Source organism: Podarcis gaigeae (assembly GCF_964106915.1).
Source record: "Podarcis gaigeae genome assembly, chromosome: 16".
In the NCBI taxonomy this organism is placed as follows: Eukaryota; Metazoa; Chordata; class Lepidosauria; order Squamata; family Lacertidae; genus Podarcis; species Podarcis gaigeae.
The window spans coordinates 33,551,741-33,578,963 of NC_139693.1; the positions used below are offsets into that span (position 1 = coordinate 33,551,741).

Below are 27,223 nucleotides of genomic sequence, written 5' to 3' on the forward strand. Positions count from 1 at the left end.
GGAGGCATATTTCCTACATATGCTGGGAATGCCAATATGTGCATGGGTTTTGACAGGGCATCTTTAAAAAATACTGTAGTCTTATTGTAAAGAAGGAAATACAGATGGCTCCAAAATTAGTATCATTATCAAATCTTTCATTGTCAAAATGTCCACATCCTATATAAGGAAATGCTTCTTCTTGTTTTTATCAGGGTATCATGGTATTTACTGGTTGAAAAATGCTGGAAATACTTTAAAGATCCATCATTAGAAGCTTGGTATAATAAAGTTTGCATTTTTATATTAGCAGAAAAACTAACTAAATCAAGGCCTGGCATAAAGACAAAAACAGGAAATGGATTCATAATATTAATGAACAGGATGAGATGAGAAAAATATCAAAGACTCAAGGAGAATTGTGCAAAGGTATGCTTTATTTAATAATATATTAATATAATATTCAATATGAATAACTATCAAACTTTTTATTACTGTATTCAATTAACAAATAATGATCTACTTTATTACATCAGACACAGCATTAAAAAAATTAAAAAGCACCATCTTGGACTTCAAAGTTCAGAAATTATATATGTATCTATATCTAAATAAATATCTAATAAAGTATGGATGAATGAAAAATATGAACATTAATAGGTATTGCCTTAAAGGGAAAGGGAAAGGTACCCCTGACAATTAGGTCCAGTCACGGGCGACTCTGGGGTTGCGGTGCTCATCTTGCTTTACTGGCCAAGGGAGCTGGTGTTTGTCCGCAGACAGCTTCTGGGTCATGTGGCCAGCACAACTAAGCCACTTCTGGCAAACCAGAGCAGCGCACGGAAACGCCGTTTACCTTCCTGCCAGAGCGGTACATATTTATCTACTTGCACTTGACGTGCTTTCAAACTGCTAGGGGGGCAGGAGCTGGGACTGAACAACAGGAGCTCACCCCGTTACGGGAATTCGAACCACCAACCTTCTGATTAGCAAGCCCTAGGCTCTGTGGTTTAGATCACAGTGCCACCCGCATCCCTATAGGTAATGCCTTAGATGCATACAAATTATTTACAGCTGCTTGGCTTGAACAGCACTAATTACAAGAACAGCACTAATGGTTCCTTCAACTAAAGCTTTGTTCCTTTCACAAACTTCAGAGTTTAGATGCCACCAGGAAGTTCCATTTCTAGCAGGTGTGTTGGAAACTTGGCTTAACTGCAGAATGAGTCCAAACATACAAATAGGGTTGCTATGGCTGAACATGATGCGGAGCCACAATCTCTCATCAGCATGAATACCGCAGCTGTGATCAAAGTGCCTAAAGAAATAATAATTAAAAAACAACAGAGGAGTATTAACTATATATGAATAGAAAATCAAAACACCACGTTTTTTTGTCTCCATATATAAATAAATCTATGGCCTTTTAAACTGTGGGGTATTGTTTCTTTTTTTTACTACGGTATGTATTTTTGTGGGGTGGGGTTATTGTAAACTGCCGTTTGATCCTCAAATAAAGGGCAGAATAGATATTTAATAAATAAAATAAACATATATAACTTTATGTATTCATTTATTAAATTTATCTCCCAAGGGGACCTAGGGCAGCAGGACACAGAAAAGTGATAAAAAATTCAACTAAAAGTAAAATTAAAAAGTTGTCTAAAAACAACCACATACTCTTGAAGCTAATCATTTTCATGGTTGCCAAGAACAGTATCTTTCAGTCATCAAGTGCCTGGGTAAGCAAGAATATCTTTAAATTCCTCCTGAAAGTGAATAGTGAGGGATACAGATGCGTTTCACCAGGGAGGGCATTCCACAAATGGGAAACCACCACCGAAAAGGCCCTGACATAGGTCAACACCAGCTGGGCAACATCCTGTTGCAGCAGCACCATCAGGGCATCCCCTGCCAATCTTAGGACCCAGTACGGTTGATACTGGGGAATACTCTATGAAGAATTAGTGCCTGAATTTTCCTGCTACTCTGGTGCTCCTCTTCTCTTTTTCACTATCAGGGACACTTGAAGTATACGATGTAACTCATGCTCAGAGTAGACCCATTTAAGCACATTTATTTAAATGGTTATTCTTATCCAAGTATGACTTAGCTGGATGTTACCTTCCTCTGCAGCCAGTATGAAAACACACAACAGTAGCCTCTTTGCAGATTGTTCTGCTAGCCTTTAAGGCAGGCATAGGCAAACTTGGCCCTCCAGATGTTTTGGGACTGCAACTCCCATGATCCCTAGCTAACAGGACCAGTGGTCAGGGATGATGGGAGTTGTAGTCCCAAAAACATATGGAGGGCCGAGTTTGCCTATGCCTGCTTTAAGCTAATCAGCTATCATGGGCTTCCTTACAAAGCTGCATTAAATAAACCAATCAACTTTTCAACCCGCTACACTCTCAAAGGCAGTCAGCCAACCTGGCAACCACCACCAACTGCAAAGATGTGGGATAATTATTAAAGAGTACTTTTTTGCTAAGCCCCAGATCTCATGCCCCTTCCCCTGATTTTGCTCACAGAGAGGTTGGGTATGCTGTAAAGCTGCAATCCTTCGCCGTAATTTGCCAATACAGTGGTACCTCGGTCTACAAACAGTCCTGTTAAAGGACTATTCGGGTCACGAACTCCGCAAAACCAGAAGTATTGTTCCGGTTAGCGAACTTTACCTCGGTCAATGAACAGTGGAAGGGCACTGGCAGCGGGAGGCCTCATTAGGGAAAGCGCGCCTCAGTTTAAGAACGGCTTCAGTGTAAGAACCGACCTCCGGAATGGATTAAGTTTGTAAACCAAGGTACCACTGTATACATTCTGTACATGTGCCGCGTCGTGCCTGCGCCCAGAGTCCTGTAAGTACCTACCATCAGGTGAATGTTTGCTCAAATTGTAGACCCCAATGGGAACCAAACATCCTACTGGGGAGGGATATGAGCATGATTTCAATATATCCTCAGGCAATGCCAAAGCACTCTACTGGTCAGAGAGCCTCTGGAGTAAGGTAGAGGAAAACAAGTGCTAAAACAGACGCACAAGACTAATTACCCACCACACTACTGGTAGATTATATTACCATAATAGCAATAATTTTATTATTTGTACCCTGCCCATGTGACCGGGTCGCCCCAGCCCCTCTGGGTAGCTTCCAGCGTATACAGAAACATAACAAAATGCAATTCACAATTCAGTGCTATTAGTTTATACAACCACCACACTGGAATGCTGCAAGGAATAAAGATATTGAGGCCACCATCACATGCACACATATGTGGTTTTGTTGGCTTCCTTTAATCACTTTACCTCTCTTATTGCATTTTTAAAGCACCATGCAGAAAGGACAGCAGCTCAGTGGGAATGCACCTGCTTTGCACGCAGAAGGCCCCAACAGAGATCCTGGTTAAGACAGAAGAGGGCCTCCAACAGCAGGTTACATCTTCGCTTCTGCGCCACTTCGTGTCCTCTGGGTAGTGAATGCAAGGCTGGGGGGGAACTCTCCCGGTGGAACTTCAGCCTGCTCCATACCAACTGCAGAAGTCGTGTGTGCCCCCCCCCCACCTTCCTGCCGAGGGAAAAGAATAGGCAGTTAAGCTAATAATGCTAATACCACCTCAGTATCTAACATTAAATACCTCACCCGCCCTTGCTCCAAGCCTACCTACCCATTAAACACGCTCACCCCTCTCGAAAGATTGCATTTGGTCTGTCCTGCCACCGCCCCGCGGGGGATCCACGGTGGGCGATGCCATTTGAAGGACACCGTAGGGGGGAGGGCGTGCGCGCGCAAGCTCTCCCCTTCCACAAGATACTATTGCGAGCTCGGGAAGGAGGGGCTGCGCGAGCTCAAGGTGCCATTGGCCGGCGCCGCGCGAGAGCTCTCGCGGTATTGGGCAAGCGGTAGTGACTGTTAGAGCAGCCGGCCTATCACAAGCTCAGCAAATAACAGGACGGGCGGGCGAGTAAAGGTACGGTAAGCCAGCAGGGACGCAATAAGGAGCGTCATACGCGATGCGCGTTCTCTTTCCCAAGATGCATGACGGATCGGAAGCCATGAACCATGACGTTTGAGACGTCATATTACGTCACACGTCACCCCCCCACACACACACTAAATTCCCCCTCCTCTCAGAACTGGCTTTTACACCACTGAGGTGCAGCTGTTAAGGCTGTTGGGCTAAGGCAGAGGCTTAAGGTGACCTGGAGCCAACTGCTTTCTGTCAGTGTAGCCTGAGCCTACCCAGCAGAGGATAAAATGTGAGGATAAAATGGGTGAGGGAAGAAATAGGAACCATATTATTACATACATACATACATACATTTGTTTAAACCCTGACAGACTCAAGGCTGCTTACAGACAAAAAAAATAACTGCTAGAAACACAGAACAAAACTTTTTTTTTTTAAGTATCAAACATTGATACAATTGAAACCATATAGATATTTATAATCTATTAAAAACTATACAGTATAAGTTGTCTTGAGCTCCTTATGAGGAAAGGCAGGATATAAATCTCTTTAATGCATAATAAACAAACCTGGCAGCAACTGAATGCCTGCTGTAGTATATATTCAGATGAAAAACAACTGACAGGGCTATTTCACAGAGAGAGGGAGTTGTAATTATTGTGAGGAAATTATTGTTGGGAAATCTTTGAAAAGCAAACTTTCAAGGTGGACTATTAATTCCTCCCCACCCCCCGCTTTACTACCATCAACTCCGTCCTCCACAACAACTCAGTGAGGAAGTCCAGGCTGAGAAATAGCAATCGCCCCCGAACCATTCAGTAGAGTCGCTGGCCAAAGAACAATTTAAACGTGGGCCTCTGCAAACCTAGCCTAAACCATGACACCACACTTCACTTTCAGACACAGATCCCTACCTCCTCTGAAGTGAAAGTCGCACATATAAATGAGAAAACATATTTTGGCTGCCTGCAAAGCACATTCTTAAAGCACACACACCCCACCTTACAAAAGAATCCTGGGAACTGTAGCACTGTGGGGTAAACTACAGTTCTCAGCAGTGTTTTTTTCGGGGGGGGGGGGACGCATACCCCTAAACATTTTGTGAATCTAAGTTTGGTCTCATTGAGGGACAGTATTTCAATATGAGTAGGAAAATGAGAGTACCCCTAAACATTTTTTTTGGGGGGAGCACTGGTTCTCAGTATTCTTCTTAGGGTGTCTGTGCACGTTGTGTGAGAGTGCTATGTGTATATGACCGGTGCAGCTTAGCAGTTAATGATACAGTCACAAAGTGTGTGCAAAGCCTTCTGCCTTCAGGTGTCAAGGAGGAAGCTGCCCCATTGCCAGTATTGAAGCAAGATCCCACTGAGAGCCTGTGCGGTGTAGCGGTTAGGATGCTGAACTAGGATCTAGGAAAACAGGGTCCAAATCTGCACTCAAGCCACAAAGCTCACTGTGTCCTTGGGCCAGTCACTGTCTCTCAGCATTGTTGCAACAATTTAACTTGGAGGGAGGAGAACCGTGTACCCCACTTTAAAGATGATGTGGTGTTCATCTGATGAAGTAAAGGAAGATGGAGGCACCTGTCGTTCCAGATGCAACTTCCCCTCTCTGCCCATGAAGGGGAGATCCACACAGAACTATGACCCCATAGTCACTGACCTATATGACTATATGATTGCAGACCTAGGATCAGGGCAGGAAAGCATCCCATCGTTACTATTATTACACACACGTGTCATGGAAATATTCTCCCTTCTTTGTCAGAGGCAATGTGTTGCTGGGTACCAGTTTTTAGGAATCACAAATGGAGAGAGTGTTGTTGCATTCGGGTCCTACTTTCAAACTTCCCAAAAGAGTCTGGCTGGCCACAGGAAAAATAGGATGATGGCTCTTCCACAATCTTAAGCTCTTTTATTTCGTACACAGAAAACGTAGGTATGATTTTTCTTTTCTAATTGTGCCACGAGAAGTCTTTATTTTATTTTAAAAAAAGAAAACAAAAACCAGAGGCATTTTTTTCTTTTTAAAGCCCTCTGACACAAGTAGCTCGTTTTTTAAAGGAGAGAAAGCGAAAAGTTTGATATTCCACAGTCAGATTTTGTTCAGAGAAACTATTTTGTCTCTTAGGACACCAGAGGCAAAGACATGGCAATCTAAGGAAAGGAAGAGGGTGTCTCTCCTTCCGCAAGCTGAGCTGGAATGAAGTACAATCAGAAAAAGCCCAAAAGAAAGGAGGAAGAAACTTTGGCCTTCATTTTAAAAAGGAGGGGGAAATGATACAGTACTTAAAAAACCTTTCCATTGTCTTAAGAGTCCGATTATTAATTACTTTCTATTGTGCATTGGACATAGTAAAAATGACATAATTCTTTTGTAAAGCATAATTAATGCACTATTGGCTCCAGCTGACATTATTTCCCACTGTAGACAAAGTTGCTCTAAAGGTCCTTTTTCTTCTCCTCCCACAGCTTGGTCTGGTGGGCAGTGCTCATCACCCAAGCAGATAAACACCACCAGTTGAGAGACAACCCCAAGGTTATCGAGCAGAAGATTCCCAGAACAGTGTGGGGGCAACCCACGTGCTGTTATATTTCTGCCCTCTGGATTTCAGTTCAGTCCGAGTCATCTCCGCATCCATCGCTGCCCTCAGGATCATCACTCTGGAAAAAGGAGATAAAGAAACAGAGTAGTCACAACTGTCGGTGGCATTCATAAACACATGTTTTAAAATTATGGAATGAGTGGAGAAAGTGGATCCAGGAAGGTTTTCCTCCCACTCTCATAGTGTAAAAACAACCAAGCTACACGTTATAAGATTCACAACAGATGGAAGAAACACTTCTTCACACTGCACATAGTTAAACTTTGGAATGCAGTGATGGCCACCAATTGGGTTACCTTCGAATTCCTGTTGTCCACTGGTGCCCTCGAGACAGTGGAATTGAAGTCGTGGTTGGAGAGCGTCTCCACCCAGCACCCCATGGACTTCTCTTGTTTCTCCGTGCTTATGATTGTGGGGTAGATGTGTTGCTCTTTAAAAGCAGCAATCTTTTCTTCTTCTTCCACCCACTCCAGGGCCTCGTGGAGCCCATCGTTCCCAAAACGTTTATTGTACTTTTCAAAGTGAACCCGCTCCAAAACCAGGCCCAGCCCCGGGGCTTTGGGGACGTCCACCTTCTCCTCCCCCCAGCACCGCTCCATGATGGCCTCGGAAGCGAAGCCCTTCACGATGGCGATCACCAGCCCAATCATCTTCCGGATCTGGTGCATCATGAAGCTTTGCCCTTTCACCTTGATCACGGCGAACTCCATGCCTTCCCTCACAAAGGGCTCCTCGCAGTACATTTCCATGATGTAGCGTTTGGCGCTGGGGTCTTTGGGCCCCTTCTGAGAGGTGAAGTTGTGGAAGTTGTGTGTCCCCTTGTAGCAAGCCAGAAGGCTGTTGACGGTCTCCAGCGTCTTCGTGCTCAGGCGGTACGTGTCATCCTGAAGGTCGCAGTCTTTGTGTGCCAAGGCAAAAGTTGGCAGCATGTAAGAGTATGTCCGGGCATCGCATTTGTTCTTGGAATTGAATCCTCCTGTGACCCGTTTCAGTCCTAGATTAAAACACACATGTTCTATTAACAGGATCTGTACAATCCCATCAAGTTTCAGGTGAACCATGGACCCGGGATACTTCACCACTGGGATGGGGGGAAACTTGTAACCCTCCGAATGTCACTGAAGCTCAGCTCCCATCAGCCTTGACCACTGTCCATCTTTGCAGAGGACGATGGGAGCTGGAGTCCCTACATCAGGAGGATCACAGGCTCCCCCAGACCTGCTTTAGGTTCAGGGGTCCACAGTTTTGGCTTGACAGTTTTGGAACTCTCAAATTTCTCAGTACACCAAGGCTTCAAAAAGTACAGGTGGCAAAACTATTCACATTCCATTGGTGGGGGGGGGGGGTGTATGGAACTGACCACACAAGGAAGTGCATCATGTCTGGCACAACTTGGGGCCTGTCTTGGCTGCTGCGCTGTTCACTTTCCACAATCAGCAATTATATCATTTTGGCCTGGCACATAAGCTTCTCCCATCTAAGTGAAAGGGCTACTTAAAAAATGCCAACTCACCCCAGGTCATGGGGAACATTGGTACTGGTGGGGAAACGAATTGTGCTTGCCAAGACCCTGCCTCTGCTAACCTTCCAGGGCCATGGGGAGCCAGTTCAGAAGTTTATTGTTCTAGCCAAAGGCCATGACAAACTTGCAGCAATAGGATTAATAAATTAATGCAATACATACACACACACACACACACACACACACACACATAATATAAGTGGACTTCCATGATGTAAGAGAGGCTTTTATCTCAGAGTAAACCTCTGAATCACCGAAACAATGTATAGTGATTTTATTGAACCCCCTGTTCCTGATATTTTTTTGTAAACGATGCAGAAAAGGTTACTTTGTGCGTTACAAAGATATTACTGTCACTCAAAAGAAACCAAACCCTTTCTGCCATGATGCTTTTACAGAATCATAAAATTGTAGAGTTGGAAAAGATCACAAGGATCATCTAGTCCAACCCCCTGCAGGAACTGTTCGCCCAGCAGAGGGCTCAAATGCACGACCCTGACATTAAGAGTTTTATGCTCTACCAACTGAGCTGTCCCCGAGAACCAAGGTTTCAGAAACCTATGTAAGGGACAGGTTAACAGATAATGAATGATATCTTTCACCTGTGGTTGACCACAAATACGAAGTCTGTCTGTGTCAGGGACCTTAGTTATAGTGGCCATCCAAGACTGCAGCGGGCATCACTTGGAAACGCAACTCATTAAAGCCATTTCTTAAGAAAGCTGGCAAGAATTGTGGTCATCTAACGAGCTCTAAAATGCCCTGTTCTCATGTGGATACCAATAAGGAAACATGGTGTTCCTAATTAATTGTAGGTCCCTTCTGGAGTCTATCCAGAAGAGCCAGGCAGTCAAGTAGTTAGATGATAACTCACATCATCCCTAACCACTGATTATGTTGGCTGGGGCTGATAGACACTGGAGTCCAACATCTTCAGGGCTCCAGGTTGGCTACTCCTGCACCTGGGGGACAGGAAGGGTCTTCTGATGTCACAGAGCTTAACTCAAAGCACGCTCAGCACCAAGGCCCACCTCGCCTACCCATTTACAAACTGGCGAGAAGGGCTCATCCCTATTGCTCTGGTTATGAAAGATTGAAAGGTGAGATCACCGAGATCAAGGCCCACAACCAAAAGCTCCTGTTATTTACTCCCTTACCTAGAATTCGTATATGAGGAGGAAGATGGTGGTTTATCTTTTCCAAGATATCATCTACCAACCAGACCTTCAGCGACACGATCTGCCCAGCTGCAGATACACCCTGCGTGGATCAACAGGTAGGGATTAAAATCAACAGTGGGGAAGGAAACAGAAAAGTCTCCATCAGACAGTGATGGGCTGAGGGTCCTAAGCATGGATTCGGGAAGTTAGTATAATCTGAAAGCAAGCAAAACGGAACTGAGTTGAAGAATGCAAGGGTCTCTATGCCGAACCATAACCTGGGGACCATGTATCTTACATATGTGTTAGGGTGCCACATATAGAAACATAAGTAGCTGCCTTATACAGAGTCAGACCATTGGCCCATCAAGCTCAGTATTTTCTAAACTGTGTGGCAGGAGCTCCCCAGGGCTGCAATCCACAATGCTGACACTCCATGCTGTTGAAACTCCCATTCACACACGCAAAACTGCATCACCTTGTCTGTCCGGGCGCATCTCTGGAAAGACATCTTCTTCATGTCTTCACCGTGGTTCTCTGGGATGCAGCCTGATCGAATGAGGGCTGTCACCAAGTCATCCTCAATCGTCTTGAACTGAGCATTCCCCACATTGCGCTGGAATGAAAAAGAAGAAAAGATTGAATGCATCTCACTTGCCAGAGCTGAAGCTGCCTGGTTGCTACAAACGATGAGCTAAGGATCAGGAAGTTAGCCCAGGTACAAGCGCCTGGGATGGATCAAAGAAAGGTGTTAACGTGGTAACTGGTCTGGTTTCTTTAGCCTGCCCTTTAGCTAAAAGGAAGAACTTGCAAACAGCAGTAGTGGGCTAGTCCCTGTGCTCAGATTTGCAATCTAGAAGACATGGCGCTTGCAGGGAAAGTAATGGAGAGGAAGAAGGGAGGAAAGCAAACTCAGACACCAAGTCTTAAAAGTGGTGGCTAAGAGGGGACCCAAAGGCACATGGTCTCTCAAGGGAGGCGAGATGGAAGTGGCCCTGCTTCTCTTCCGCTCTGCAGCCTTATGTTCAAATTCTACTGTCACAAAGGCAGTGAAGGCTCCCTATAGCACAGGGGGAAGCAGTGGTATTCACCTGTGAGAATCATAGGGCAGGGGGCCTTTGGCCCTCCAAATGTCATTGGACTACAATTCCCACCAGCCTAAAAGATCTGGAGGGCCAGTGGTTCCCCACTGCTTTAAATAAATAAATAGGTGTACAAAACAGAGCAGCAGCAGCAGCAAGACCACCAATCCCCATCCTCATCTCATACCCACATGCCTAAACAAAGGCCAATGACAAATTAGCCTGGTAACTCCACAAACACTCCCCAAGCTTAGGTACCTGAGCCACTCACCTGCATCCCATGATAGCCTTTCCCTGAATATGCCATCAGCATCACAACCTTCCTTTTGGGGAACCTCTTTACCACGTCCTCCACCTCCTCCCCACTGGTCTTGAACCGTTTTGTTTCATGCCCGTTTTCCTCCTGCTTTCCAACTTCTTCTGCTGCCTCCTCTATGTTGCTGCAGCTGCTCTTCAGCCTCTTGGCTTGGTTGCTGGCCACGGTTCTCAACTCCTCGGCCATTGCAAAACACTAGAAGAGATCATCCGAAAGCTAATGAAGCCCTTCATTTAAAGGGCACGTCAGCCACAGAAACCTTCTTTACACAGATATTGAATAGGTCACTCAAAATCAACTGACAAAAGACAATTTTCTTAAGGCAACCAAGCAAGTAAGTCCAAAAGGAGCTACTGGGGGTTTTGGTGGCGTTTTAATTCTGCTTCACATATAGATACATATACAGACATCATCATTCAACACAATGCCATACACCGAGCTGAAACGAGCAACTTTGGCGCAGCTCACAATGAACATCTCTGAAGATCAGGTAAGGGCATCAACAACAGAAGAATCCCTGCAATTCAGTGGACAAAGCGGTAAAACGACACTTTTTTAAAAAGAACAGAATATAAAACAACAGAAACACCACGTTGCATAGGGAAAGGCTGTAGCCCACTGGCGTGCATCTTTATCTTTGTACTAAATCTTTTTTTCTGCGTGGATTGGGTTTGTTATTACGGTATGAATCTTGGTGTCTTCGTAAACCGCCCTGTGATCTTCGGATGAAGGGCGGTAAAGAAATTTAATTAATAATAATAACAAGGATGACGATCATGCAGAACGCCCGCCCCCCCCCCCCCCGTGGCATCTCCAGGTCCCCTCTCTCAAACCCTCCAAGAGGCGGCAATCCTGAGCTAGTTTCCTGCCCCCTGAAGTGAACTCCTTTCTTAAGAAGCGCCAGCTGATCCAAGTCAGATTGTAAGGACGCTTTCCCGGACCAAGATCAAGAGGCGATACCTACGCTAGCCATGCCGTTCAGCCGCCAGCACCCGGCTGGTCTCCCGAGGGAATGAGCGGCCAGGCGCCCCGAGCGCAGCCAGGCTAGGAAGGGCATACGAGCAGGGCGCAGCCGGGGTCCCTCTCCCTCTCCTTCCTTCCTTCCTCCCCCAAGGGATCCCCTCCGCCAAGAGCCGCTCCGGCCACTTACTCAGCTGCTCCTGCCCGGCAACCACGTGGGAGCGAAGGGAAGGGAAGGGAGAGCGGGGCCCGACTACGGCAGCCGCGGAGGGCCGGAACGGGGCAGAGCGCAGCAGCACGCCGGCTTGGCGAAGGGGAGGAGCCCGGAGCTGGCGGGGAGGGGGAGCGCGGGCGGGGGAATGCGCGCTCCCGGGCCTCGTCCCCCCCCCCCCAGCGACGCGGCTGGGGCTGCGGGGGAGCGGGACCTGCCCCGCAGCCTTGGCAAATGTTGTGCGCGCTGCTCAGATACCCTCCGGCGTTTCTCCTATCCCGAGATATTGTCACAAGAAAAAGAACAACTCCTTTTCGCTTCTGGGGTCCCCCCGAGCTCATCTAGAGTCCTTTGGTAGGTTCTCTATCGGTAGGAGGAAATAACAGAGGCCAAGCAGAGAATATTAAAAAGCAAAGCAGCTCGTAAGCCTGATCTTTCTTAAAGCTGTTGCAGCAGGGTGCTCCCCCCCCCACACACACACACAAAGGGGGAGAGGGACCCAGAACAATGGTGGGCAAACTCCTATACGAAGAAACTTTGGAAATTCCCCGCCCTGGTGCTCAAGACCACCCCCATACATACATCACAGAAGGGGCACAGCCCAAGACCACCCCCAATACATCATACATACATCAGAGAAGGGGCCAGCAGGAGACCTGTGGATGGATTTACCTGGAGAGCCTGGCTATTCTTTTGTGATGATAACTACTTAATTTCGGAAATCTTAAATGTGCCCTTAAGATAGGATTTGTGGGCAAAAAGACAATGGGGAGACAATTAGTTACGCAATCTTCATGGCTCCAGGATCGCACAACTCCATTCCCTCACAACGTTTCTCCGATCAAAACAGGGACATCATACCACAGGGACATCATACCACACCCTCCAACATTTCTCCAATGAAAATAAGCGCATCCTAAGGAAAAGCAGGACTTTCCAGGATCAAATCAGAAACCAGAATGGCTTCTGTAAATCCAGGACTGTCCCTGGAAAGTAGAAACACTTGGAGGATCTGTACTGTCCCTCACACACCCCTGCAGTGTCAACCAACAATCCACAGCTGAGGGTCTTTCTTAAGATCAGCTGAATTTGTTTTTATTTTAAACCAGAACATACGCCTCAGTTTGTAGAACATGAGACTCTTAATCCCAGGGTGGAAGCCGTGCCATGTTGGGCAAAAGGATCCCTGCATTTCAGGACTAGATGACCCTTGTGGTCCTTTCCAACTTTACAAGAGCTGTTTAAAATGCTGCTAAATTACCCATTCCTGCAAAACTCTGGAATCCACAGCTAAAGGTCAACACACACTGGTGTCAGTACTGGGATACGAACCATGCTTCCATTCAGAGACCAGAACAGAGGCAGAAGTACGAATGGCTTTTTGCTGTGAATGCCGGCAGGCAGACACAGCAATACAGAGTTTTGCTGCTTAGCAAGAGATTTGGGGAAGTTGCAACCGTTCTTCACTGTGATCAGATTACACACTGAGTAGTCGTCTCCCGTTTACTGTGCAAGCAAGTCAGCCAGGCCGTAGCATGAGTACCTGTCAGCCATCTCATCCTAGGTCATCACCTCCTATGCAGCATCAGGCAGGTGAAGTCACTAACATCCATGGAAAAATATACCTAAGGCAAATTCTGGGACTCCAGAATCCACAGATACCTGCACAGTCTCTAGCTCAGGTGTGGGGAACCTCTGGCCCTCCAGATGTTGCTGAACTCCTGCTTGCTGGAGCTGAGAGGAGTTGCAGTCTAGCAAGAGCTGGGGTGGCTAAAGGTTCCCCACACCTCACCAGAGGAAAAGGATTCTGCATATGCTCAGGAACACGTTTGCCCTGCGGTCTTTGGAATGCTCCATCCCCCTTGGAGGTCAAGGATTTCTGTGCATGCTCCAGGACACTCAGCCAAGGTGCCAGAATTCTTGTCAGCCCAAAGGTAGCTGCTGCACTCTTGAGACACAACTTCTGCTGAAATTGCAGATAAATTTGCACTGGCTTCCTCACCCTTTGAGACTATCTGAGGTGGGGACTGGAACAGGCCTGCCTCTTTGAGGACTTGTTAATTGATTTTAGCACTCCTTTGGAAACAAGCAGGTATGTGCTCTTTGCAGTCGACTGGGCATATTTCCAAATGTGAATTCCGCAGAAAAACAACAGACTGTGAAGCATTCATGTGCCCATGGCTCTGGAATTCATGTGCTCCCATGCCAGAGAGGTTTTATGAGCGAATTTGATGGTTCCTTTCCCCACTTAGGCCAGACAGGTCCCCAACGCGTCTGCCTTTAATGTTATGGCCCACCGTTAAACTTGCATGCACCACGAAATGTGCCACCCACATGGAAAGAGCAGGCTGCATTTACCCTTTTCTCTCCCGATTTGAGTTCCACCTGAAAATTATGTGGCAGAAGTTACAAATGCTTGCAAATCCATGCCCCGCTTAATTCACAGAGTGCAGAAGGGTAGTGTTATTATTAAGCCCCCCGCAGCAAACGTAGAAAAAGAGAGCCACCAAGCACCTTAGAAACAAATGGATTTATCAGGGCAGAGCCAGTCGTAGGGCTAGAGAGTTTGGGATTAGAGCATTCTGCAGGCGGAACATCAGGTGCCTCCGAGTTCTGACAGAGGAGCATCACCACTCAGGAGGGGCCAGGTGGGGCCAGGTCCTGGTGGGGGGTTGCCACGGTGACCAGGACCCACCCTCCTTTGTGACATCTCTTGCTTCTCCTTTAAAAGCCACTGACTTGCAGGCGGCCATTGTGGGTTAGTGAGGAGAGCTTAGAGGAAAGAGGTGGTGTTGACAGTTGGTGGTGGCAGTTGGTAGAGAGTAAAAGGAGTAGTGATTTGTTCTTTTTTCATTTTCTTATTTTGATTTTGATTTCATTTATTACTTTTATTTTATTATTTGATTTATTTTGATTTCATTTATTACTTTTATTTTTTTGATTTGATTTGATTTATTCTGATTTTCTTTTATTCTTTTATTTTAACATTTTTATTTATTTTATTTTATTTTTTGTTCTTTGTTTTAATATTTTTGTTTTTTGTTTTTTTTTGTGCACACCTGTGCATAGTCTGTATATATTTTTTTATTTTTTAGATAGAGGAATAGTTAGGGTTTTTGTGGACGACAGGGGCAGGCTATAAGTAGCATCCCTTTCTCTTCATCTCCGGGGTGTGTGTGTTTGTGTGTGTTTGTGTGTGTCACAAACTGGGAGGTTTTTCTGGCAGACACCTGAGTATCAGGTTTGTCCCTGTTCCTCTCTTGACCTCCACCTTAAACCCATTAAATAAAACAAAGAAAAATATATACATGTTCCTGTTTCCCAGCCAAGTTGAGTCCTCTTGTCCTGGCCAAGTCCCCAATCCATGTAGGTTAGATCCACTCTTGTCCTTGAAATGGCTCCGACTTTTAGAAGACATCTGAAGGCCCCCCTGTTTAGGGATGCTTTTAATGTTTGATGTATCACAGTATTTTAATATTCTTTTGGAAGCCGCCCAGAGTGGCTCGGGAGGCCTAGCCAGATGGGCGGGGTATAAATAATAAATATTATTATTATTATTATTATTATTATTATTATTATTATTATGGCTACCTGTCTGGCACTCAGAGACCAGGAGGGCAGTGATGATCACCCTGGCAGAAGGGTTGCTGTGTACGTGGTCTCATGCTTCAGGGATGATGGCTGCCCCTAGCCATGTCCCAAGTGCCGCCTCTGGTCGCCATCTTCCTTCTGAGCAGAAAAGAGTGTTTTAAGGCAGATCAAAGAAAAGGTTTTGCCAAAGAACAATCGCTATGGATGAAGAGGTAAAAGAAACAATGGTCAAATGGGCACAAGATATCGGCCATACTATATATTTAGAACAATGGGAGAAACTCTGTCGCCAGGATATTCGCTTTACCACCTGCTATACGATAAAGGAAAATTTGGTTAAAATGTTTTACAGGTGGTATTTAACACCAGTTAAACTTGCCAAAATTTATAAATTCAAATCCAACCTTTGTTGGAAATGTAACAAAGAACCTGGAATGATAATTCATATGTGCTGGGGTTGCAAGGAAATAAAGAAGTTTTGGGGAATAATACATGAGGAACTTAAGAAAATGCTAAACAAACCCTTGATAAAAAATCCTGAAGCTTATCTGTTCGGGTTGGTGGGCAAAGTGAATATCCTCGCGACAGAGTTTCTACCATTGTTCTAAATAGATAGTATGGCTGATATCTTGTGCCCATTTGACCATTATTTCTTTTACCTCTTCATCAAATCATAGTCTAATAATAGAGTGTAAATTTTTGATAATAATTTCCTATTTCATAATATAATGGTGCTAAATAGCAATTATTCTTTGGCAAAACCTTTTCTTTGATCTGCTTTAAACACACTTTTTAATTGTATATATTGCCAATTATCCATCCCATATTGTTTTAATTCTTCATATGTTTTTAATTTTAACTTTCCTTGGTCTTCTTCCAGTATTTGTCTATATGTTGCCCAGTTCGGATTCATATTGTGTTTTTTAACTGCATGGGCTTCTAATGGAGAGATCCATAAAGGGATTTGTGGCTCTAGTAGCTGTTTATTCCAAAACTTTAAACTTTAAAACTTTAAAGGTTATTCTAAACTTTAAACAATGAATTTCTGAGTATATGATTTTTGAAGCCATTATGTACCTTAACCTTCTCGTATGCTAGATAGGTCTGCCATCAAAGGTCTGCTGTTGTCAAAACTTTCTAGATTTAAAATACTAGTGTTTTCCAATATAATCCATTCTTTTAACCACACCAGACATTCTGCTTCATAATATAATTTTAGATTTCGTAATGCCAGTCCTCCTCTCTCCCTTTTATCTGTTAATAGTTTATAGCTTATGCGTGGGTTTTTTGGTTTGCCATATTAATTTTGTTAGATCTTTTCTCCACTCATCAAAACAATTTTCTTTCATTATTACTGGTATTGTCTGGAACAAATATATATTTTTGGGTAAAACATTCATCTTAATTATAGATATTCTCCCCATTAACGTCAGCTTTAATCTACTCCCGGTTTCTAGATCTCTTCCATTTTCCTTCCAGGCTTTTTCATAATTGTTTCCAAATAGATTAATATTTTTCATCGTCATTTCTATACCAAAATATTTTGCTTTTGTAACAATTTCCAAACCCAATTTCTCCTGTAGTTCGCTCTTTTCTAATCCCTGTATGTTTTTTACCATACGTTTTGTTTTTGACATATTTATCTTGAAGCCTGCTACTTTCCCGAACTCATTCATTATCCTCAGTGCTTTCATTAGACTGGTTTCTGGCTCCTCAGGTGCTAATATAATATTGTACGCAAAAGCTCTAATTTGGAAAACATCCTTGCCTCATGTAATTCCCTTTATCTCTTTTTCTTTCTTTATTTCTAAAATCAGGATTTCCAAAGTTAGTATAAAAAGTAATGGTGAATGCGGGCATCCTTGCCTGGTACCTTTCTCTAGATTTCAAGGATCCGTCTTTTCACCATTTATTATTAAACATCCCTGCTGGTTTTCATATATTGTGTTTATTGCTCTGCAGTAGTTTTCACCCAGTCCTACTGCTTCTGCTACTTCCTGAAGGAACGATCTTGATAGGTTATCGAAAGCCTTCTCGGCATCTGTTAACATAAACGCCGCTTTTTTGTTGGGTCTCATTCCCAAATATTCAATTAGATCAAATACTATCCTCCTATTTGCCATTATATGCCTATTTGGGAGGAATCCTACTTGGTCTTGGTCTATTATATCCTTTAGGACCGATTTCAGCCTATTTGCTAATATCCCCGCGAACAATTTATAATCATTATTTAATAATGATACGGGTCTGTAATTGTTAACTAATTCTCTAGCTGTGCTTTGTTTGTGAATTAATACAATATTGGCTTCTTGCCACGACTTTGGTATTTTTCCTTCTTGCATGATCTCGTTCATTAATTTTCTAAAAGGCATTGTTATAGCATCTTCTAACCTTTTGTAGTGTATCACGGATAGTCCATCTGCACCAGCAGCCTTCCCCAGTTTAAGATTGGAAATTGCTTGTTGTATCTCCATTGTTGTTACTGGTACGTTTAGCTGCTTCTGTTTGGTTTCACCTTTTTTGGGGATTTGTTTTCCTTGAAGATATTTTATAATTTGTTGTCTAGTTTCTGCACCTTTTTTATATAGATTGGTGAAGTATTTTACAAAGCATTTATCTATTCCTTCTTCCGTCTCCACTGCTTTTCCTTCATATACTACTATATTTGTCTTTCTCTTTGCCATTTCTTTATCTGCCACGCAAGTAATTTACCTGGTCTGTTTCCAAATTCAAATGATTTTTGTTCATCCATTATATATTTCTTTCTATTTCATCATTTAAGAGCGTTGAGAGCTGTGTTTGTAATATTTTAATGGTTTGATTTGCGATCTCTTTTTTGGTGTTTTCGCTAATAATTTTTCTTGTTTGCCTATTTCTTCTTGTAAATGCTTGATTTTAGCCTCTCTTATTCTTTTTTGTATTATGTTTTGTTTATACAACATGTTTTTAGATTGGGCTTGAGATAGTCCTTAAACCTCTTTTGTTGGCCACCAGCATTATGCCTTCCATTTTTAAGCTTGGAGTAGAGTCGTTGCTTTGGAAGACAATAATCAGGCATCCGAACCTGTCTTCCCAAGTGATGTGTAAATTTTTTTGGAGACACCGTTGATGTAATCTTTCAAGGAGTTGGAGATGGCGTTTAGAATCATAGAATCATAGAGTTGGAAGAGACCACAAGGGCCATCGAGTCCAACCCCCTGCCAAGCAGGAAACACCATCAGAGCACTCCTGACATATGGTTGTCAAGCCTCTGCTTAAAGACCTCCAAAGAAGGAGACTCCACCACACTCCTTGGCAGCAAATTCCACTGTCAAACAGCTCTCACTGTCAGGAAGTTCTTCCTAATGTTTAGGTGGCATCTTCTTTCTTGTAGTTTGGAACCATTGCTCCGTGTCCGCTTCTCTGGAGCAGCAGAAAACAACCTTTCTCCCTCCTCTATGTGACATCCTTTTATATATTTGAACATGGCTATCATATTACCCCTTAACCTCCTCTTCTCCAGGTTAAACATGCCCAGCTCCCTTAGCCGTTCCTCATAAGGCATCGTTTCCAGGCCTTTGACCATTTTATAGGTGGTCCATGTTTCACAAGCGTACAGCTGGGTTGGTAGTTCAAGAGCCTAGACTGAAACTTGAAAGACTAGTTTCAATGGACCAAGAATGCTTTTCGTGACTTTCCCCTTTTCCCAGTGGGAATTCCTATTTGTAGAGCAGAGGCCACGGCTGGTCGGCAGCTGCAGTGCCTGTGTGCTTTGGTCTGTTGTTGTTGTCAGTGCTTTGTTTTGGAGGGCACTGTTTCGTGGCGCTCATTGGTTGCTGTTGGATATTTGGATAGTCTGAGCGGATTGGTTGAGCGCCTTGCGAGCGAAAGGCTCGGCCTTCATTAGGGCAAATGTTCTACCTTTATTTATGGCAGCCTTTGGAATAGAAAAAGGAAAGGACTGTGTCAGGATGTCTTTTGTGGGGACATTTGCAGACGTGAAGGTGTTGATCTGGGGTACGGTCAGAGGGGGGTATGGTGCCTGCTAGAGGGCGAAACCCCCACCACCCTTTCCAAAAATTCTGGTAAAAATGCTTCATGAAATTTATACACTGCTTGACTGCATGAATGAGGGGGCCAGGCTCTCTGGGCCCTGACATGGCGGTAGCTCTTGAACCCAGAGCACTTGGGACCTCCTTTCTCTCTCTGCCAGCCCTTCATGCTTTGGGCTGCCTCTTTCAGGCTCTGATGATGCCCCTTCAGGTCACTGAACTGCAGAGAGATGGAAGGAATTGGTCAGAGTGGGCCGGCAAGGATTAATTAGGCTCCACATACATATTTCTGTTCTGCCAATTCGGCAAACAATTCTGCCAAACACCCCCCAAGAATTGGGGCTGCCAGCATCTGAGTCACTCTTTCCGCTCATCTCTTCTAGGATCAGGTGCTTAAGACGCCTCTTCAGGCGCTGCCACAGGGTGGCTCCCCAGCCAGTCACAGAGCAGCCCGTGGCGCCAGGTAAGCCAGTGGCCCTCCTTTTTTGGACAGAGGAGGGCAGAGATGGGCATGGGGGGCGACTAGTCCAAGGATGCAAAAGAGGACTCACCTCTTCCCCTGTCCTTCTGTTTGCAGTGCTGCTTCGGTTCCACGTCCCAGCCCCAGGGGTGAGTATTGGAGAAAACAAGCGCAGGGACTGGATCCCTCAGACCTGCCCCCCGCTGTCCCCCCCCGGCCTCTTTGCCCCCCACTCTGCACTCTCAGATGCGGAGAAGCCCTCCCCTCACGAGGAATTGACAGCCTGAATTTTGCATTTCAGCTGCTGGAGGATGAACAGCGCTACATCCTAGGTGTCATCGAGAGCTGCCAGGCAGCTGAGCTCAGGGGGCTCCGATCCCTGAAGTGCTCCAAGGAGGAGACGGCCCACAAAATTCTGGTGAGTGATGGGGGGGTGAGGGACCCCCACGGGGAGGTGGGGGGAAGGGGCTGTGCATCTGTGGGGAGGAGGACCCTGCTGGCTTAGGCCATGGGGTTGCCATTCCCCTGCAAAGCCAAGCCTGGTGTTTGGGGTCAGAGCTGATTTTCCTCCTCTGTTCTTTTGCAGGATATCTTGGGGCCCTTGGAGCACTTCAGGGATTGCCCCCTGACCCTGGCCCTTGCCTTGGAGGCCCTCCTCCAGCTAAGGTGAGTGGGGTCTTTGGCATGGATGGGTTGTGGGGGGGGGCAGAACTCCAGGGGGAAAGAGCAGGCGGGAGGGAGAAGGGGGCAAGGGAGACTCTAACCCTCTCCCTTTCATCTCTGCAGCACGATGAGGCCCAAATTCACCTCTGACATGATCAGTGCCATCCTGCACAGGACGTTGGAGGCCGTTCTGAGTGGGGCCAAGGAGGAGGAGGAGGAGGAGGAGAAGAAGAGAGAAGTATGTTCTTGGTTTTGATTTCCCTTCACATTATCTTTCTTCCTCTTCGTCACACCCTTCCAGAATCCAACTCTCTTCTCTCTTTTCCCGCAGGAACTGAAGAGGCACTACCGGCTTCTGCTGGGTAGTCTTCTTATGGAAGCACCCAACCCTGGCACCCTCCTCCACCTTCTCAGTGTAAGTGTCCCTATGGCATGCGGGGTGGTTTTAGGGTTGTCCCCCCCCCCGTCCCTTACCCAATGGACTGCCCCATTTCTGGGGCACAGAGCCTGTTTGGCCCCCAAATTGGTCCAAGACCAAAGCTGGCAACCCCTCATGGTGCAGAAGTGCCAGGGACTCTGTGGTGGGGGCAGTGGGGGCCGCTTTGGCCCAGATTGGCCCCCTGGCTCTGAAATGCTCTTTCCTCCTGCAGGACCTCCGAGGATACGCCCTGGGGGAAAGTGGGGAGGCGCAACAACTTGCGGCCAGCAGCATCTCTTTGCTGCTGGCCATTGCCAGGAAATACCCCAAACTCAGAGTAAGTACCTTGCCTTCTTCTATTCATTTCTTTGGTTACCTCCATCCCCCCCAAGATCACATCCCCAAGTGATCTTTAGCGCAGAATTTGCGGAGTGTGTCCCTGGGGATGAGGCCAGAGGCTTTTCCTGCCCCCTTTCCTGCTGCTGCCCTTCCACATCTGCCCAGGAGGAACAAGGGAATGGGCCCAAGACAGAGGGAGACCTGTCCTTCCTGACTTGGTGCTGTTTCTGTGCTCTCTTGCTCCCATCTGACCCCGATTTTTCTTTCCTCTGCAGATGACAGTCGTTCGGCCAGAATTGGCTTGCTTCCGCCGGAAGCCAAAAGAAGGTAAGCCCCACACCTGGAGACAGCGACCTTTGACTAAAGGCCTGTGGGAAAATCTCATTTTCATTTGCATTTGCATTCTCTTCTCATTCTCTTCCATCCAGATGACATCATAATTGAAGACATATAGCCGTAACTGTCTGCAGCGACGCTGGAGCGGCTAGGATCTGAGGATCAGGAAAGCACTCAGTTTCGGCTACTGGAACAGTTTGAACTGCTAGAGGACCACAGTAGGTGACTCACAGAGCGGCTACACCAGTTGCAGAGCCAGGCAGGACCTGAGGGTCAACAGAGGCAGCAGCTAGAAGCCGGTGAGTGCCAGCCAGGACTGTCCAGTCGGACTCTAAAGAGAGGGTCAGGAGAGATTGCTGGAGACCCCACAGAAGGGGCTCAGCAAGCACCAGCCGAGATGGCAGATTTCCAGTCTTCCCAAGTTGTAAATATTGGGGGAGGCATCCCTTTTGAACTTCTCTCAGAAAGCAACTGGCTGAGTTGGTCAATAAAAATGCAGCAGTTTTTAAGAAGAGATGGACTATGGGACTGTGTTGAAACTGAGGTTTTGAGACGGGACTCTACTGAGAAAAGACGGCTGGATGAAAGGGCTCGTGCCCAAATTATGCTGTGTTTGAGCAACTCTCAGTTATTTCATGTAGCAAATGCCAGCACAGTGTTTGAGTGCTGGAATTTATTAAGGGCAATGCATGTCAGAGAAACTGCTGGAACTATCATTTCTCTGACCAGAAGGCTGTTCAGGACTGTTATGAAAGAAGGTGAGTTTGGCAACTCATCTTCAAACGCTGAAATCTCTGTTTCTTCAACTACAACAGAGAGGTAAGCGTTAGGATGAAACTGACCAAACCTACGTTATCCTTTCAAGTTTGCCTAAAAGCTGGTTGCCTGTGATTAACAGCATGGAGAGTATGCGTCCCCGAGATCTGACCCTTGAGTATGTGGTTGGAAGATTGACCGAAGAAGCAGAAAGAAGGTCAGACAGACAGGCTGAACTCCAAGAGCGGAGGAGTTATAGCCGAGGGGGCCAGCAGCAGAATCTGCCAATGGGGCAACGCCAAGTTTGGGACTTGGCCATGGCGGTGAGGAGATGCTATAGATGCAGCCAAGCCGGGCATCTCCAACGTCAATGCAGGGCAAGACCTCCAGGAGACGACATGGAGCAGAGACAGCAATCGGCGCAGAAATGTCAGCAGAAGGGGTTCTCTTCAGGGAAGAAGAACACGCGTTCTGCTCAACTTGTGTCTGCATTTTCTCGAGACGAGAGGAGATGAAGATACTTCGAGGAACATGGTTGCTGGACTCTGGTAGCAGCAGGATTATCTGCAACAGTCGGGAGGACTTTAAGACCCTCGGGAAGCCAGCTGATGGAAAAGAATCTATCTTGCTGATGATTGTAGAAGCAAGATTGATGGCCAGGGAACATGTTTCCTGCAGTGCTTGAACACTACTCTACCAGAGACTCTGTTTGTCAGCAGCTAGGACTATTGTTTACTGTCTGTAAGCTGTCTGATTAATGCAGGGTATAGTGTTAAGTTCACGCAGGATGGTTGTCTGTTAAAGAATGGAACTCAGGTATGTGGCCATGCAAAGTTGGAAAATGGGTTATATGTAATGGAGGACAAGCCTGTTAAAGCAGCCCAGGTGGTTCAGGATAATTTGCCAGTTCATAAGGGGTGTGTACATGAACTGCACAGAAAACTGGGTCACACCAATTTCCATGTGCTTTCAGAGATGCAAAAGGTGTGCAAGAACCTAAAAGTAAAGAGCTGTAACTGTTTCCTAGATTGCAATGTATGTAAAATGGCCAAATCTAAGAGGAAGCCTTTGGCTTCTCAAAGTGACAGAGTATCTAAAGATGTTTTAGAACTTGTCCATTGTGACGTGATAGGCCCTTTTCTACAGAAGACTGAAGGGGGCGCCAGATATGCTTTTCTGGTAATAGATGATAAATCACGTTTTAGTTGGTTGTTTTTGTTAAAGCAGAAATCGGAGTGTTTCCCCACATTCAGAGAATGGGTTGTCCAAGCTGAAAAGCTCTTCGCTCACCCTGTTGTGCAGTTGCAAACAGATAGGGGCACAGATTTTCTGAACAAACAATTTGGAGCATGGTTGCGACGTAAGGGGATCACTCACCGTTTGACTAACCCTTATAGCCCTGCTGAAAATGGTCTGTGTGAAAGACGTGGGGCTGTAATACAGTCAGTAAAGGATTGCCTACTAGTGGATGCAGGATTGGGTAACAACCATAGGCTGTGGGGTGAGGCTTTCCTTACAGCAAACTTTTTGATTAATAGAACCTGGTCTAGCTCTATAAAAGATATTTCTTATCGTGTGTTGTTTGGGAAAGAACCAGAGTGGACAATGCTTCATAACTGGGTTCTTGGGCTCATGTAAATATCCCCAAAGCTCAGCACCAGAAAGGGGGCGCTAGAGCACAGAGACTGCAGTTTGTGGGATATCAACCCTATGGCAAAGGGTGGTGTTTCGATTTACGCCCAGAACACGTGGTTCTCTCACGAAGTACAGACTTTGCTGACCAGGACAGGATGGACTGCGATCCATGCCAACCCAGATTGCCTACTGCCTCTGCAAGTAAGAGAAGAGGCTTCTTCTCAGCCATTGGCAACAAAGGAGCAGCAGGAGGAGGAGGCACAGATTTCTCCAAAAGATGTGGCAATAGATAATACTTCTATAGAGGAAGAGGAAGAAGACCCAGAGATGGGGGGGGGGGGGATAAGTAGTTGTGCCTAGGCACTCCCAGCATTCCTCCTCAGCGTTTGACCCTAGGAGGAGTGAGGGTATGCAATGTGAGTTGTGTGGAACCACCAAGTTATAATGAAGTCTTAGACTTACCCGCTGGAGAACGTGCTTTGTGGGAACAAGCTATGAAAGAATAAATGGACTCTTTTAAACGTAACAAACTGTTTGAGGTCATAATGCTGCCACCTGGTGGCAGAGTGGTGTCATGCAAGTGGGTTTATAAAAGGAAAAGGGAACCACGTTTTCGAGCCAGATTAGTAGCCAGAGGGTTCACTCAAATTAAAGCGGAGAGTTATGATGAAGTGTTTTCTCCAACTGTAAAGAGTGAAACTTTTCGTTTAATGCTCTCTATTGCTGCTGCAAGACAATTAGCAGTGCACCATTTTGATGTTGATGCTGCATATCTGCATGCAAATTTAGACCATGAAGTGTTGATGAGACAACCCCCTGGGTTGGAAGAGGGAATGGTGCAGTCTGGCCTTTAAAAAAGGCTGTTTACGGTCTCAAACAAAGTGGAAGGTGTTGGAACCAGTGTTTAAATGAAGCCCTTGTAAAACTTGGTTTTAAAAGAAGTGTGGCTGATCCATGCCTGTACACCAAGGGGACAGGCAACAAATATCTAATGCTCTTAGTCTTTGTTGATGATTTGCTTGTAGCAGGGAGTTCCACGGATGAGATACAGAAGCTCACAAGTCAACTGGAAAAGAAGTTTAAGCTTAAAGCCTTAGGGCCTGTAAGCAATTACTTGGGAGTAGAAGTATGTCAGGAAGCTGATGGAAGCTTCCTATTGAGCCAGAAAGAGAAAATTCTTTGTTTGATAGAGCAGTTTGGCATAGAAAACTGCAAGCCAGTTCAGACTCCCATGACACCAGATTTCCCAAAGACAGTGTGTGAGGATGAATTTGATCAGCCTGAGTTGTATCACTCAAAAATAGGACCACTGCTGTATTTAAGCCAGTGGTCAAGGCCAGACATTGCATGCACTACAAATGTTCTGAGCCAACGTGGATCTAAATCCAGTACTACTGATTGGTGTGCTTTGAAAAGGCTTATCGGATATCTAAAGGGGACATTAAATGTATGTTTGAAGATATCTAGTACACAAGACGAAAAACTAGAAGTATCTGTTGATGCGGACTGGGGAAGCTGTGTAGCTACTAGAAAATCTACATGTGGAATGGTTATGATGTTTGCCAATTCCATAATTGGATGGAGGTCAAAGAAACAAGGATTTGTTGCGACCTCATCCTGTGAGGCAGAATATGGGAGCCTGTCGCTAGCATGCAGTGAAATCATGTGGTTTATACAGATACTAAAAGATCTAGATTGTAGATTTGCCTATCCAAGTGTATGAAGATAGCCAATCGTGCATTGCGTTAGCGGGCTCGGAAATAATGAAATCCGCATCAAAACATATTGCTATCCATCATGCAAATCTTAGAGATTGTGTACAGAATGGGGTAATCAAACTGGAGTATTGTCAATCATAGGATAAGATTGCTGATTTGTTTACCAAGCCTTTGCCAGCAACATGTCATAATGAACTGATGACAAAACTGGGTTTATGTATATAGTGTACTGTATGTATGTATGTATGTATGTATGTATGTATGTATGTATTTGACCTGCTGGGGTTTTTCGCATTTAAGAAACAGAAGGGGTGTCACGGCTAAAATGGCCGCAGTTTCTTTAATGCTTAAAAAAGCTGGGTCAGCTTGAGTCAGCGGTCTGCAACGGGTTGTATATATAGAGTGAGAAATGTTAGTTTGGTGTTGGGTTGGTTGGTTAGTTAGTGAAAGCTGGTAGTGTTGAGGTGTGTACAGTTGGTCAGTCGCTTTTGCACAAAGACTTTTAAGAATAAAAGCAGAAAGCACTCTGCAAGGATATTCTTGTGGACTCTTTTATGCCGACAAGGGTCTGAGGAGACAAAGGGAGGTCAGAACCCTTTCCTATTTTATTTTATTTTTTACAAACACTGACAGGGATCCCATCGGATGGCTTCACGGGAAGAAAAGGCTGCAGAGTAAACCCTACACAGATGCAGAGTGGAGTCCCTAAGATGGTTGGGTGGCATTTTGTAGGCCTCCTTCTGGCAACTCCAGCAGCCCAGCTGGTGCCTTATGCCCTGCTCTTCTTTCCTTTGGACCACCTCAGGGAGGCCGAGGGGGGAGGGTCTTGCTGTCTGGACACAGGGTTGACACCTTTGTTTTGCAAAAGACAGGGCAGGGCAGGGGACAGAGAGAGATCTGAAAATTGTTAACATTATTTTGCCTCAAAAGATCTCACGGAATTTTAGGTTTTTCCGTTCCTTAGGATATATGATCTACTCCCTGTGTAACTCCACATGTCAAGAAGAAAAAGAGCTAGAAGAGAATGGAATAAAAATAAATATTTTTAATGGATTATGAATAAATGCACAATAAATTGATACTGTTTTGAACTTCATTGTGCTATTGGGTTCCGTTGATCTGGACGCTTTTGTTGTTGCAGCCTGAAAGAGAATTAGCATTTTTTGCTGCTGCTGCATCTCTCTCAGGTTGACTCATGCTTGTGGTCCACTAAGATCCCTAGATCCTTTTCCCTACCAGCAAACCAGGTGTCCCTCATCTTATATTGGCGCAGCTGGTTCTTCCTGCCCAAGTGCAGAACCTTAGATTGGCTACAGGTCCTCTTTGCTCACCACCAGGGAGTGACCATGTCGCAGTCAGTGCTGTGGTAGATTTTACCCCAGCTGAGCTTTTTTTAGGGTTGAAGCTGAGCTTTTTTTAGGATTTTACCCCACAAAATAAACTGCTACAGGGGCTGGATTCAACCGACGCGGG

The 27,223-nt window shown here is 45.4% G+C and overlaps 2 protein-coding genes and 1 long non-coding RNA gene across 6 annotated transcripts; 1 reads left to right on the forward strand and 2 right to left on the reverse strand.

The window, feature by feature from the left end:
* Positions 1-396: 396 nt before the first annotated feature.
* LOC310834281 lies at positions 397-4,057 on the reverse strand. 4 transcript variants are annotated; one of them, XR_014559127.1, is made up of 3 exons: positions 3,662-4,057; positions 3,286-3,544; positions 397-1,297 (listed from the first exon to the last, which is right to left on the reverse strand). It is a non-coding gene; the product is annotated as an uncharacterized lncRNA (long non-coding RNA). The 4 variants fall into 4 exon arrangements; XR_014559128.1 differs by having other exon boundaries at positions 3,286-3,540; positions 3,662-4,056; XR_014559129.1 differs by having other exon boundaries at positions 3,645-4,056.
* A 1,787-nt stretch (positions 4,058-5,844) lies between these two features.
* PUS1 (pseudouridine synthase 1) lies at positions 5,845-11,856 on the reverse strand. The gene is made up of 6 exons (XM_083715451.1): positions 11,597-11,856; positions 10,588-10,827; positions 9,713-9,850; positions 9,232-9,334; positions 6,849-7,546; positions 5,845-6,610 (listed from the first exon to the last, which is right to left on the reverse strand). Exons 1-6 carry the CDS (start codon positions 11,687-11,689, stop codon positions 6,563-6,565), a joined length of 1,320 nt encoding a protein of 439 aa, XP_083571577.1. The 5' UTR covers positions 11,690-11,856; the 3' UTR covers positions 5,845-6,562.
* A 3,536-nt stretch (positions 11,857-15,392) lies between these two features.
* On the forward strand, positions 15,393-26,841 carry LOC310834157 (uncharacterized protein). The gene is made up of 10 exons (XM_083717624.1): positions 15,393-15,606; positions 19,809-19,888; positions 20,003-20,034; positions 20,187-20,303; positions 20,472-20,551; positions 20,672-20,786; positions 20,880-20,963; positions 21,199-21,303; positions 21,581-21,632; positions 21,734-26,841. Exons 1-10 carry the CDS (start codon positions 15,497-15,499, stop codon positions 21,757-21,759), a joined length of 801 nt encoding a protein of 266 aa, XP_083573750.1. The 5' UTR covers positions 15,393-15,496; the 3' UTR covers positions 21,760-26,841.
* The last annotated feature ends 382 nt before the right edge of the window (positions 26,842-27,223 follow it).